The sequence below is a fragment of the Apostichopus japonicus genome, chromosome 21 (genome assembly GCF_037975245.1).
Source record: "Apostichopus japonicus isolate 1M-3 chromosome 21, ASM3797524v1, whole genome shotgun sequence".
Lineage (NCBI taxonomy): Eukaryota > Metazoa > Echinodermata > Holothuroidea > Aspidochirotida > Stichopodidae > Apostichopus > Apostichopus japonicus.
This window is the reverse complement of record NC_092581.1, coordinates 675,906-690,914: the sequence shown is the minus strand read 5'-3', so window position 1 is coordinate 690,914 and position 15,009 is coordinate 675,906. Positions and strand designations below refer to the sequence as shown.

Here is a 15,009-nt window from a genome sequence, read left to right as displayed (position 1 = left end):
ATGATGATGAATCCAGGAGATAAATACCCTGGACGTGTTTAAAGGTTATTGGCATGCTATGCTTCTTAAAGGCTGTTAGCAAGCTATTAAGAATTGCTAAAAATTTGCACAAAGTTACTTTTGGGAGGTTCCAACCTGCCTGCATTATTCTAAACCAGACAGTTCAGAGAGTTAATAACTTACTGCAACAGGCTACTGCTCTGATCATGGAAATAAGGAGCAGAGTATCTAATATTTTACTGAGGAGGATTTATCTGTTCATGACAAGCACTTTGCCAATGTCCACTTATGTTCCCATATGTGCACAGCGCCTAAACTACTGGAAACTGTAGGATGCAATTTTATACAAACAGTGTACACAAACGGTTCAAAGATGAGCCAACAGAACTTCAATAATTTGCAAAAGTTTTTTGCCACTGCACTTCATTTTCCTCTAACTTGCACATCACCTTACGCTTCCTCCTTCTTCACAATTAACCATTCTGAATTCCACACCTTTAAATACCACGTCTATATACAGAGTAACAATGTGAATTGTAAAATACCACGTCTATATACAGAGTAACAACGTGAATTGTAAAATGCTGCAGATTTATAACAAACAATATCTACTGTTCTACAAACTACTACAAAAGGAATTCAAACTAATTTTTTTATTTTTGTTTTTTAAGTTTTTTTCTTTGGAAGTTGTTCTACCTAAGAGACAACAACTCCATTAATTGAAAAGCCATTCCTGAAATTACCTAAGACCTAGTGTGTAACTTCCACGGGCTCTGAGACTCTCTCGGACGAGATAGCTCCCCTCCCCATCATTGGTTAAGAGCCAGTCAGCGGTGTCTCTACTGATTGGTCCGTGGAATCTGATTAAGGAGTAGAAGAAAAAAAGCAACAACACACATGATGACTGAAATAGGCATCTCCATAAAAAAAATATAAACAAAACCGGAAAGAAAAAATAATAATAATCCAAGGAGGAAATTAAAAATGATAGTACTAGAGAGTGAACAAATCTTTTACGAAAACAACTTTAACTTTAATTACTCTCTCAGGGATTTACTGAAGTGAGACAAGGAAAGTGGAAATCACTCGTGTCATTTTTCATTACGTTTGTTATCTCTAGAGCAGCGGTTTTAATTAACCCATTATCAAACCACAATATGCCCGAACTCTACTGTATTAGAGGGCAGGCTTTATGTTGAGAGGTGGATAAAGTGTGCATGGAGGAGCATGTGGTCACTTGTTTTTTGCTTTTTTAATTTACCAACATGGTTTATAAAAATAGATTCATATGTACAAATAGATTCATATGATTCATACAAATAGATTCATATGTCCCTCCTCCAGAGACAGTCCAAAATAAGCAATTAAATTATTTTTACTAAATTGGTAAAAAAAGTGCGGAAATTCCTTCTTTTCCCAAAATCGTGAAATTATAGTTATTTGGTCATTTTAGCTTTGATGACTAAAGTGGTTCATAGTTGAAAAGTATTTCAAGGACGACCAAAGCAACTTCCATAAACATGTTGTAAGCTGCACAACCTATTGCAAGAATAAGTGCTGGTGTTTCTTTGAAATCTTGGATAATTTCCTTCCTGTTTAACTATTGAACATGACATCACCGGTGCTAGTGACAACCCGTTTTGCACTCAAGCATTAGCCAATGGATGCAGCAGGAGCTATATATACCACAAGCTGCTTAATGCTTTTAAGACAGAAGCAGTTACCCAGCTACAATACCTGTTACATGGCTAGATACCCAGCTACAATACCTGTTACATGGCTAGATACCCAGCTACAATACCTGTTACATGGCTAGATACCCAGCTACAATACCTGTTACATGGCTAGATACCCAGCTACAATACCTGTTACATGGCTAGATTCCCAGCTACAATACCTGTTACATGGCTAGATACCCAGCTACAATACCTGGTACATGGCTAGATACCCAGTTACATTACCTGGTACATGGATAGATACCCAGTTACATTACCTGGTACATACATGGCTAGATACCCAGCTACAATACCTGTTACATGGCTAGATACCCAGCTACAATACCTGGTACATGGCTAGATACCCAGCTACAATACCTGGTACATGGCTAGATACCCAGTTACATTACCTGGTACATACATGGCTAGATACCCAGCTACAATACCTGTTACATGGCTAGATACCCAGCTACAATACCTGGTACATGGCTAGATACCCAGTTACATTACCTGGTACATACATGGCTAGATACCCAGCTACAATACCTGTTACATGGCTAGATACCCAGCTACAATACCTGGTACATGGCTAGATAACCAGTTACATTACCTGGTTCATACATGGCTAGATACCCAGCTACAATACCTGTTACATGGCTAGATACCCAGCTACAATACCTGGTACATGGCTAGATACCCAGTTACATTACCTGGTACATGGATAGATACCCAGTTACATTACCTGGTACATACATGGCTAGATACCCAGCTACAATACCTGTTACATGGCTAGATACCCAGCTACAATACCTGGTACATGGCTAGATACCCAGTTACATTACCTGGTACATACATGGCTAGATACCCAGCTACAATACCTGGTACATGGCTAGCTACCCAGCTACAATACCTGGTACATGGCTAGATACCCAGCTACATTACCTGGTACATACATTGCTAGATACCCAGCTGCATTACCTGGTACATACATGGCAAGATACCCAGCTACAATACCTGGTACATGGCTAGATACCCAGCTACATTACCTGGTACAAACATGGCTAGATACCCAGCTACAATACCTGGTATATACATGACTAGATACCCAGCTACAATACCTGTTACATGGCTAGATACCCAGCTACATTACCTGGTACATGGCTAGATACCCAGCTACAATACCTGAACCATGGCTAGATACCCAGCTACAATACCTGGTACATGGCTAGACACCCAGCTACATTACCTGGTACATGGCTAGATACCCAGCTACATTACCTGGTATATACATTGCTAGATACCCAGCTACAATACCTGTTACATACATGGCTACATAGATACCCAGCTACATTACCTGGTACATACATGGCTAGATACCCAGCTACATTACCTGGTACATACATGGCTAGATACCCAGCTACAATACCCGGTACATGGCTAGATACCCAGTTACATTACCTGGTACATGGCTAGATACCCAGCTACAATACCTGTTACATGGCTAGATACCCAGCTAGATACCCAAACTTGTGAACAAAGATTATCACAAACTTATTTACTAATGATAACTGTTTGGAAATGGGTGACCATTTTAGCCCATTTAGCAACTATTTGTGTCCTGTATCTATAGTCCCCTTTTTACATGGAAGACTTTTCCTGCTGATATGAGCCTACAAGTCAAACTTCCAATTCTATTCCATATTCCCTTTTTCGATACTTCATCCTTTTTGCAATCATCCTGTGCAAAAGTTCATCAAAGTTTGGCTTTAATTAGGCTAAAATTAGCAGGAAAAGTATCATTGAGGTGGTTAATATCCTTCTGTGATGATATATTTCCCAAATAGATTGAATGTTTCACCTTTTGGATACACACAGTATGGGCACGGCTGAACTGTGATCAAACTATCATAGGGCAAACAAGGATGTAGCACGTTATCATATATCCTTTAACAAATTGTCTTGTGATAAACTTAGCTTGTTTATGATCCAGGCTCTAAGACTAAGCGTAACTTGGAGATCTTTGCTGTCCATGTAATACAAACTTCCTACTTTTAGGCCGCACATGTAAAAGTTAACTGCATGTGCATGTTTGGTGAGGAACGTGACGCTGGTTGTAAGCTGCATTTTTGTGTAGCTTTGAGTGTACACAGGCCTACCTGTCCCTGATCAGACATATCATGGCATCAGATATTAACTTGAATTTGCTCCAACAATGTTTCTTTCTTTAGTATATTTTCACTTAATTTCATTGCCCCATAGGTATGTTTTCTTTTGAAATCATCTATGTTCTGTTCCCAATGATAGTGTTAATAAGCATTTCTGAAGAGAGTGAGAGAAGGATATGTAGGCAGTATGCTGCACATATACAGTAACTGTACATAAAGGCTGGTGCAGAATACTGTAGCTGCCAATACATGTAATATGCTAGCACTGCAGATCAATATAAATAAAGTCTTGTTTTCAAACCTGGACAAAATGCTGATTTATCTTATCCATAATTACCATAATTACTCAATACTTAATAAGTTGAGTAGACAGAAACGAATAACTGAATGTGTCAGCTTCATCAACATGTTTTGTACTAAGGTAAATGTGTCAGCTTCATCAACATGTTTTGTACTAAGGTTAATCTGTGAGCTTCATCAACATGTTTTGTACTGAGGTAAATGTGCCAGCTTCATCAACATATTTTTAATAAGGTTAATCTGTGAGCTTCATCAACATGTTTTGTACTAAGGTAAATGTGTCAACTTCATCAACATGTTTTGTACTAAGGTAAATGTGTCAGCTTCATCAACATGTTTTGTACTAAGGTAAATGTGCCAACTTCATCAACATGTTTGTACTAAGGTAAATGTGTCAGCTTCATCAACATGTGTTGTACTAAGGTAAATGTGTCAGCTTCATCAACATGTCAGCTTCATCAACATGTTTTGTACTAAGGTATATGCGTTAGCTTCATCAACATGTTTTGTACTAAGGTATATATGTGTCAGCCTTATCAACATGTTTTGTACTAAGGTAAATGTGTCAGCTTCATCAACATGTTTTGTACTAAGGTATATGTGTCAGCTTCATCAACATGTTTTGTACTAAGGTAAATAATGTCAGCTTCATCAACATGTTTTGTACTAAGGTAAATGTGTCAGCTTCATCAACATGTTTTGCATTAAGGCAAATGTGTCAGCTTCATCAACATGTTTTGTACTAAGGTATATGTGTCAGCTTCATCAACATGTTTTGTACTAGTAAGGTAAATGTGTCAGCCTTATCACCAAGGGCGTAGGAACCGGGGGGACTGAAAAATATGGAGGGCGGAAGTATCATTCCGCCCCCCGCTTCGCAAGTCAGAAAACCCCTTTTTCATTTCCAAATGAGAAAAAAATCTCATTTGGAGCACCAAATTACATCTAAGGCCAGGTGAAAATGCAGAATTATTTACAAAATGGAGTGGGTGTTGAAGTGTGCTACATTGCACCAAATGCATCTGAGGCCACCTGGAAATGCCAAAAAATTCCAAAGGGGAGGGGGACACCCCCTCCCTTTAGACCCCTTGCCCAGGCCGGCCATCAGTCTTCAGCACCCCCCATTCAAAAGTACCTTCCTACGCCACTGCTTATCGACATGTTTTGTACTAAGGTAAATGTGTCAGCTTCATCAACATGTTTTGTACTAAGGTAAATGTGTCAGCTTCATCAACATGTTTTGTATTAGGGTAAATGTGTCAGCTTCACCAACATGTTTTGTACTAAGGTATATGTATTAGCTTCATCAAAATGTTTTGTACTAAGGTATATGTGTCAGCCTTATCAACATGTTTTGTACTAAGGTATATGTGTCAGCCTTATCAACATGTTTTGTACTAAGGTATATGTGTCAGCCTTATCAACATGTTTTGTACTTCTGGTAAATGTGTCAGCCTTATCAACATGTTTTGTACTAAGGTATATGTATTAGCTTTATCAAAATGTTTTGTACTAAGGTATATGTGTCAGCCTTATCAACATGTTTTGTACTAAGGTATATGTGTCAGCCTTATCAACATGTTTTGTACTAAGGTAAATGTGTCAGCTTCATCAACATGTTTTGTACTAAGGTATATGTATTAGCTTCTTCAAAATGTTTTGTACTAAGGTATATGTGTCAGCCTTATCAACATGTTTTGTACTAAGGTATATGTGTCAGCCTTATCAACATGTTTTGTACTTAGGTATATGTGTCAGCCTTATCAACATGTTTTGTACTAAGATAAATGTGTTTGAATACCTGTACAGATGAAGCCGCATGAAGACAACAGTATTGTTAAATATGTACATTTAAGCTACTGTACATTATATAACAATATGAATATTTTCAAGTTTTCAAATGCTTAACAAGTATACTCCAGTTGGAAAGCTTTATGTTCCCTCTTGATTTTTACAACTTTGCTATACTTGTATTCCCATAATACACTGATCCTCGTTCAATAGTACAGTTAATATGTGCATTGCTGTACGGTATTTTAGATTTTCATTCATGTTCACGATATTCTTGTAGCTAAAAATCAGTTCATTGATTTGACAAATCTTAAAACACTCATGCTGCTCCTTGTTAATTATCAAGCTTTACAGTCATAAATAGTAACTATAACAATGACAGTACTTAACTCCATCTGTATTTGCAAATTGTTACAGTATATACTTATATATATATTGTTTGGTAACATGAAAGATCAACAACAGCCAACTTAAAAGGGTTACTATATTTCTTGTGTGCAGTATCACCTCTCTCATGCAGAACTAATTTGTAAATTCAATATTGTTACGAGTGGACAGAACTCAGTCCCAGCTATCCCTTACAGTTTATAGTAAGTTTTGTGTGTAGAATCTCAAATAAATATTATTGCCAATTTACTGGCAAAACAATCTGCCCAGTCCCAAACAATCCTAAACTAGTATTATATAATAGTTGGAGTGTGACGAAGAAATAGCAGAGATGAATTTAAATAGCAGACGTTTGGATCTACAGATCTTGCAGTGCTTCATTTCAGTTGTCAAGAGATGTACTTGGAAGGAAATAGGAGGGCCTACTGCAGAAGTAAACGTTTGAAATATATCAGCTCACTTTCACTGCTCCATCCCTCTCCCTACAATTAAAAATGCTTACAATATCTTTCTGAAGATCCCCCACATCCCCTCCCATCCCCTCCACACACAAACCCCATTAACCATCAAATAAATTCCTTCACTTACTCTCGACCATAGTGAGGTGGTTTCCCTGCTTCGACGTATTCGCAAATAATCCTTTTGGGTTTAGGCGCTTGGTTCTGGAGGTGGTATACTGCATGGAAAAAAACAAGAAACTGATATTAAATGATACATATTATTGATACATATATATAGTTACATTGATACATATATATATAGTTTAATTTCAAGGACAATGCAACCACTGTGCTGTTAACACCATGCTAACTTAAGATAGTTAAAGCAATTTAGCCAATTGTCTAGTTAGCTGTGTAAGACAATTGCTTCAAAATCCTTCTTAAGAGAAAGAGCCAAAAAATATATATATATATGCCCACTGTACACTCACATGTATACAAGTATGGCACCCACATTAATCAGATATGGAAATGTGCAGGAGGGAAAGAAGTCAGCACACATAAAGGTGGGGTTGGGGGGTAAATGGGGGACCAGGGAATAGATAGACTGAGATGGGCACTGCTCTAAAGGTAGGTAGAAAGAAAGGTTCCTTATAAATGGTAGACCTGTAGAGAAATGCACCACTTCAATGGTACTGTAGGTAAAGTATAGGGTAGCAACTCCATGGTATAGTATACAGTAGCTCACCTTATGCCAATGGTAGGATAGAAAGATGAGAATTTACTACAACAGAAGAAACGTAGAGAAGGGCACATGACCCTGTATAGTGGTAAAGAGGGTATATGGTATCAAGTGCCTATAAAGTGCCTATCAAGGGTCATACAGTACATCAGTGTTATAAGCATTATATGTTGTGAAGGCCGGATAGTTTTCACTAGTTACGGCAAAGACATCGAAATGATTCCTTACAATATAAGGCAGATAAGACATGAACTGCAAGGATGTGTAAAAAATATCCCTTACAAACATCTTTCCTCTTGGGATTCTTTTTCCCTTTCTTCACAAAATTTTTGAGCTCTCCGAAATAACTAAAGCTGGAAGAACGGCTTCTGTCATTCATCAAAAAGATGTCCAGCGTGTCTGGACTGTAGCTTGGCAACGGAGAGTAGACCTCATTTTCTGTGATCTCTGGGAGGGACTCACTGTCCAGGCTCTCTGGCAGCGATCTCAGCAAGTCTGGTTTTTCACATTTTAAGGCTGAAGAGACGGAGCTGTGGCGTTTCCGTCTCTGGTGGGGAAGAATGATGTCCACACAATGCTTGCGGGTGAGAATGTCCAGTTTGACCTGAAGTTCCAGTCCTTCCTCTGGTGGCGATGTGGCAAGAGTTTGCCTACTTTGGAGTTGTCTCTCCTCCTTTGGTCTCTCGGGTACAAAATTCAGAAATGACGTCTCCTTCAGCGGTGAAATCTTGTCCCTTTTACTATTGTAAGGTATGACCTTCCTCTCCACAATGTTTGGCAAATTGGTGGGTCTTTCTAGTTCTCTACTCCTCACTTGTACACATTCATAACTAGGAAATATTTCATCTGACGGACCTGTCACCTTGATGACAGGAACATTCCTAATTTGTTGAAGTGGCCGATACAGATCCATTCTCTTGCAATCTCCCACAATGGTATTATCCCGAATTTTGGTGACACAAACGTACATTCTCAAACTTGTTTCTACACCGGAACGTGCTGAAATTCATCCATTTAGTAGCAATATTTGCAAAAAATTCAGCAAGATGTTAATTAAGTCAATCTGTATTCCTTAAACCCAATTACTTCAAAGAAAACCTGATCAATCAGAAAAATAATACTTGTCGTGAAAATCCAAGGACTTGGATAAAATAAAATATCAAGTCTTGACTATGGCACTATTACCAAAGAATCTAACTTGTTCCATCAGGAGCAAACCACTTTCAAAAAAGATAAATGAAAGATAAAGCTATCCTTTACTCTCCAAAGTTTATTTTGCTCTCCAGAATAATTCCAAAAGTCACCAACAATTATTCTACAAAATGAATTGCGTCCAATTCGACTAAATTAATGGAAAATCTGCTTACATAAAACTTCAACTTTTTCAAAATGATCTACTCCATCACAGTTGAAGATGTCAGAACTGACAACAGCTGCGAGCTACTGCTATTCACTATGATGCACACACGACATGAATAAACACACCCTTGAGTCACTCTCAGTCTTTTTTCCCAAATTTTCTTTTGATTTATCAATGAGCTATTGATCCAACAAATCACACATTAATAAGACAACAAGGTCTCTAATCTGCTTGAAACCCCCGAAAATGTATGTTTGGCGAGGACAGGAATAAAGCGAATCATTAAATATGAGTTCATCTGCACTTTGACGGTTGGCGAATTCTCGTAGACTGAGAATGGAAGTGAATCTCACAGAGCGATGTTGGTTACTGCCCTTCTTTATTGTATTTTGGGGGGGGGGGAGCTCAAGGGGTGTGCTAGACAGAGACAGTTTTTCTCTCTCCTTGTGGAAACTTGCATTATGGGCCAATTTCCAGGAAGGATGTATCTTAATCACTACCATCATTATTATGATATAACCGTTCATGGGTGTATCCTGTCAACGCTGCACAGGCTCTACGCACAACATGACCTGTTTTCCAAACAATACACTCATAAAAATCAAAAAGTCAATCAATATGGGAAGTTCTTAATTTAAAGTTTTAAGACTGCTGTATTGTACTGTAGTCTTTGTAACAAAGGTCTGAGCAGTTCAATTTGAGATGGATGACTTGCTGCGGCCCAGTCACTATTAAAGTCTCTTTTTTTTTTAACTTTATTGATTTAAGTTGTACTAATCTTTGTAACTCTGTCATTGATCAATTAAAGTTTCCACCAATTTCTTTTGTGAGCATGAATCTTTTCTACACTATATTAAGTGTATACTGTATACTAATCTCACCACAACTGAGAACTTACTGATCAAACTAACGGACTGTATCAGGAATTAACTTAATGATCCTGACCATACCTCTGTAACTATTACATGCCAATTTCCTAGAATAGTGAGAATACAAGAGATTAGTCTAACGGTCACATATGTTCCAAGGCTTTATAAAAAAATAAAAAAATTTAAAAACATTAGTAGCATATTAATGTAGCAGCCTAAAATTCACTGGTTTGGTTACTTACGCATGACAAAGTTGCTGTTATTAAAGCACAAACAAAACAACAAACGTGTGTCTTATTTTGTGACCTATACAAGATAACGCTACGTACTACAAGATGTTTGAAGCTATTGTTTGGATCATGTGTATAATTGCTATGGATACATGATACATGTCCGAGGTTGTTTAAATGCTGCAAAGATCAGTGTATTACAATTAAAACAGGTGCTGCAGGAATGACTACTTCAGGTCAATTGTTTACAGTGCAGTCTATGGAAATATGTTTCTTGAATTCTATAGTTAATCTTAGTTAATCTTTGTCGTCATCAACCTTTCATATGGATCAAGGACTGAATCAAGTCACATGACAAACTATATCCTTTGCCATGTTGATGAACACTTAACAATTTTGCAAGTAATTTTCATGTGAAAGCTCACACACACATTATGACATTTTAGTTATTATCAGTTGTTATTATTATATTTCTATAAGTTCTATTTCTCACTTTTAGAACTAAAGTTCAATTGCAGCACTCAAATAAAGATTGATAAATTATCACCGTGAGAGAAGAAGGTTACAAAAGGAACTGTTCAATGTCCAAGCAAACTCCAGTTGTGAGTCATCCAGTGAAGATAAACGCATTCATGAACAAACTTGAAGAAAGTTTTTCAAAATTCCACAGGCAGTTCAAACAAGCCTGACCGAATGCCTCCTTTAAGATCACTAATTCCACAGGCAGTTCAACAAGCCTGACCGAATGCCTCCTTTAAGATCACTAATTCCACAGGCAGTTCAACAAGCCTGATCGAATGCCTCCTTTAAGATCACTTATTCCACAGGCAGTTCAACAAGCCTGACCGAATGCCTCCTTTAAGATCACTAATTCCACAGGCAGTTCAACAAGCCTGACCGAATGCCTCCTTTAAGATCACTAATTCCACAGGCAGTTCAACAAGCCTGATCGAATGTCTCCTTTAAGATCACTAATTCCACAGACATTTCAACAAGCCTGACCGAATGCCTCCTTTAAGATCACTAATTCCACAGGCAGTTCAACAAACCTGATCGAATGCCTCCTTTAAGATCACTGTAGTAAGATTTAGAAACATTTATTCCAAAGAACAGAAAGTCTAACAGAAAATCTAGAATTGTACAGTATAGATATCTTCCAATATGATTTAATATAAAAGCTACAGTGCAGTCTATGGAAATATGTTTCTTGAATTCTATAGTTAATCTTAGTTAATCTTTGTCGTCATCAACCTTTCATATGGATCAAGGACTGAATCAAGTCACATAACAAACTATATCCTTTGCCATGTTGATGAACACTTAACAATTTTGCAAGTAATTTTCATGTGAAAGCTCACACACACATTATGACATTTTATTTATTATCAGTTGTTATTATTATATTTCTATAAGTTCTATTTCTCACTTTTAGAACTACAGTTCAATTGCAGCACTCAAATAAAGATTGATAAATTATCACCGAGAGAGAAGAAGGTTACAAAAGGAACTGTTCAATGTCCAAGCAAACTCCAGTTGTGAGTCATCCAGTGAAGATAAACGCATTCATAAACAAACTTGAAGAAAGTTTTTCAAAATTCCACAGGCAGTTCAACAAGCCTGACCGAATGCCTCCTTTAAGATCACTTATTCCACAGGCAGTTCAACAACCCTGACCGAATGCCTCCTTTAAGATCACTAATACCACAGGCAGTTCAACAAGCCTTACCGAATGCATCCTTTAAGATCACTAATTCCACAGGCAGTTCAACAAGCCAGATCGAATGCCTCCTTTAAGATCACTAATTCCACAGGCAGTTCAACAAGCCTGACCGAATGCCTCCTTTAAGATCACTTATTCCACAGGCAGTTCAACAAGCCTGACCGAATGCATCCTTTAAGATCACTAATACCACAGGCAGTTCAACAAGCCTTACCGAATGCATCCTTTAAGATCACTAATTCCACAGGCAGTTCAACAAGCCGGATCGAATGCCTCCTTTAAGATCACTGTAGTAAGATTTAGAAACATTTATTCCAAAGAACAGAAAGTCTAACAGAAAATCTAGAATTGTACAGTATAGATATCTTCCAATATGATTTAATATAGAAGCTACCAAGTCCCAACAAAATAGAAGCTTCTTCCAATGGCAGATGTTCACGAATATGTAACAAACACTGAAATGTGGTGCTTCTGCAATACTATTAACATGTACATATGCTGACAAAGTGTTCCTCACAGGCACAGCTCTCTGTATCCGTGACAACTTACTAGTATCCAATAAAAGTGCTGTTAAGCTCTCAAAGGGTTACAAATTCAAGACATGGAGAGACATCTGTTGCCACGACGAGACATTCAAAATCAAGAAGAAAGCATCCTTGAAAAAACTTCCAAACTCAATCCACATCAACTGCTGAAGCAGGTAATAATTATAAAATGACCTTCATTTTGAAATCATTGAAAGTGGCAACAGATATCAGGAGCAAGAAATGTCAATTAGAAGTGTTTATGGGTTGATGGAAGCTCTTAAAACTTGACGCAAGCTACACTGTAAAAATTACACGCGACATACAGCAAGCATCTTCATCACGCACTGTTTGACTCCGCCAGCTGACTTGCTAAATATATGCATTTTCAGAATTTCTACAAAAATGCAGTATATGAAAGGACACATTGCAACCGCCTGTATACTATACAGTACTGGACTGTAGATCTCAGCTGGTATCATATAAAACAGCCACGCAATTCTTGGTGACTAAAGTGTCATGTACTCATTACAAGTTTGATTCCAAAGATTTTGGATAATGAAATAACTGAGCAAATAAGAGTTGCTTATTGGGTGAAAATCCTGTTTGCCTACTGTACTGTAATTGCACTGTATGGGCTCATTCTTTTCATAAAACCTTTACAAAGATGGAGATTTCTGATTGAGAGCACAGAAGGTCTAAACTAAGAAATGATATTTCATCTAAAGGTGTTAGCCAAGTGTTGTGCTTGTTATTAAATGTATGAGATGTTAGCTTCCATGGTACAGCACTGTTTGAACCAATTAAACTGTATAAGGTAGTGAGTGGTTTTTCAGTTTTTATATAAAAAAAATTAAGTGAACTCCTTGTTTAAAGGGATGCTCCAGAGGCTGAAGTTGGTCACTTAATATCAAGGCTGGCAATTGTCTGCATCTATAGGTCAAAACCACATCTTCATAGCAATTTGTGTGCAGAAAATATGATTTTTCCTTTTTTAAATTGGTAGTATTTTGTGAATGTTTCTGGCAAAAGCAGATTTTATATAATGTCAGCTGAAATGCTAATTTCTTTCTTTTGCTATGATGTACATTTAGCTCACTGAACTTTAAGGGGAAAATTATATATACATAAATATGACAATGTTGCATTTTGATGAAATTCTAAATGGTGTTGTTTGGGTTGGAAATGGGATAGGAGTAGAAAGATGGAAGAAAAGGAAATGTCATCATAGTGTCCAAATGCATTATTTCAAACACAAGATAATCACTGCAGTAACTAACATGACCAATTCTTGCAAAAATGGTTCACAGTACCGCACAAGGTCATGTTCCTTGCATTACAAAGTTATGGTAATATAATGGATTTGACATTTTTCCCCTTCAACTTTTAAGACTAATTTACCACATGCACTGCATCAGGCAAAGTCTTTGCCAACCACAACACTCCAAATATTTGAGCTGCCTGCTTTACTGCTTTACATAGAGATTTTTGGAAATAGTGTCTGTGCATATCATTAATGTATGAACTAGCATGCAGAGTTTCCAAGGGTTTAAGTGTTCATACTGCATGAAATATAATTTACACACAGATCTACTCAACTCAAGTTAAAAAAAGAAAATGAAAAAGAAGCTATATGGACTGGCTGATTATGCGAAAAACAGAGTTGAATAAGAGATATGCAAATTTTTAGGTTGTTATGAAAATGAATTTGTTTTACAGAAATGTTGTCATGATGCAAGAGTCCCCTCTACTGGATAATAATCTACAGGCTAATAGCATGTCCAGTATGTTCAAGGGAGTAAAGTCTCCTCTCTGTGACTGTTTAGAGAAAATACCATACTGCACACTGTACAGTATCAGAGTGTAAGAGTTTGAGAACAACTATGCTCAATCAATTACAAAATGCTGCCATAACTGAAGCCATCATTTTTCTGTTTTCTCAAAAATCAAAATTCCATTCTGTAAATATGCCACTTTCTGTGCTTTTACATTTTCTTGTACCTTTCCGTGCTTTTTCCGTTTTCTAAGTATTAACAATAAAATATTAGGGAATACGTCAGGGCTCACTGGTGTACCTGTGTGTTTATTATCAGAGCTAGGGTACTAGATACTCAAACGTTGGTATACTCTGCAACTTGTGGCGTTTTAATAATAAGTTGAAAAGGATCAAGTAACAAGGATTGTTTTCTGTGTTATTGGATCAGTTTGAGTTTCATTTTTTTTTTAAATTGCTTTGAAATTCCATTTTCCGTGTCCTACTCTTGATTCCGTGAAGTTCATACGTTTTCCGTAACACGGAAAACTTATGGCTTTAGCCATAAAATGTTTACTTTTGGGCAAATGTTTTAGTCCCAAGACTGCTTTATATAATTCTGTTGCCCGATTTTAATTTAATGCTTTTTTTGGGGGGAGGGGCAATTTACAGCTCATCTACAGACAAAAAATACACAAATTAACATTTACCAAATTATCTGCATTCTAGTGAGGCGGAAAGGAATGCCAGCTACCCTTGATCTCAGACGAATGGTTGACTCCAACCTGGTAACAAATATTGCTTATTTCCAACAACGTGCATTTTGGAATGTTAAAATTCTAGTTACGGAATATTTACGCTTACTGTATACCGTTGGATATTATAATTTAATTTAAACTCTACAAGTAGAACGACACCTCAGGTAAAGTGCGATTTATGAAGCAGTAATGAATAAAATACACCAAGGAGCTCTCAAATTAAATTTCCCGTCAACACAACTGACCTTTGCTGTG

General features: G+C 37.2%; 1 protein-coding gene across 1 annotated transcript in view; it reads right to left on the bottom strand.

The window, feature by feature from the left end:
* Positions 1-15,009, bottom strand: part of LOC139962908 (beta-chimaerin-like) — a 76,875-nt gene that overhangs the window by 24,393 nt on the left and 37,473 nt on the right. The window contains exons 3-4 of the mRNA XM_071963306.1: positions 6,947-7,034; positions 744-860 (exon numbers count right to left, since the gene is read on the bottom strand). Coding sequence (XP_071819407.1) covers positions 744-860; positions 6,947-7,034 — 205 coding nt within the window. The remainder of the gene's footprint in view (positions 1-743; positions 861-6,946; positions 7,035-15,009) is intronic.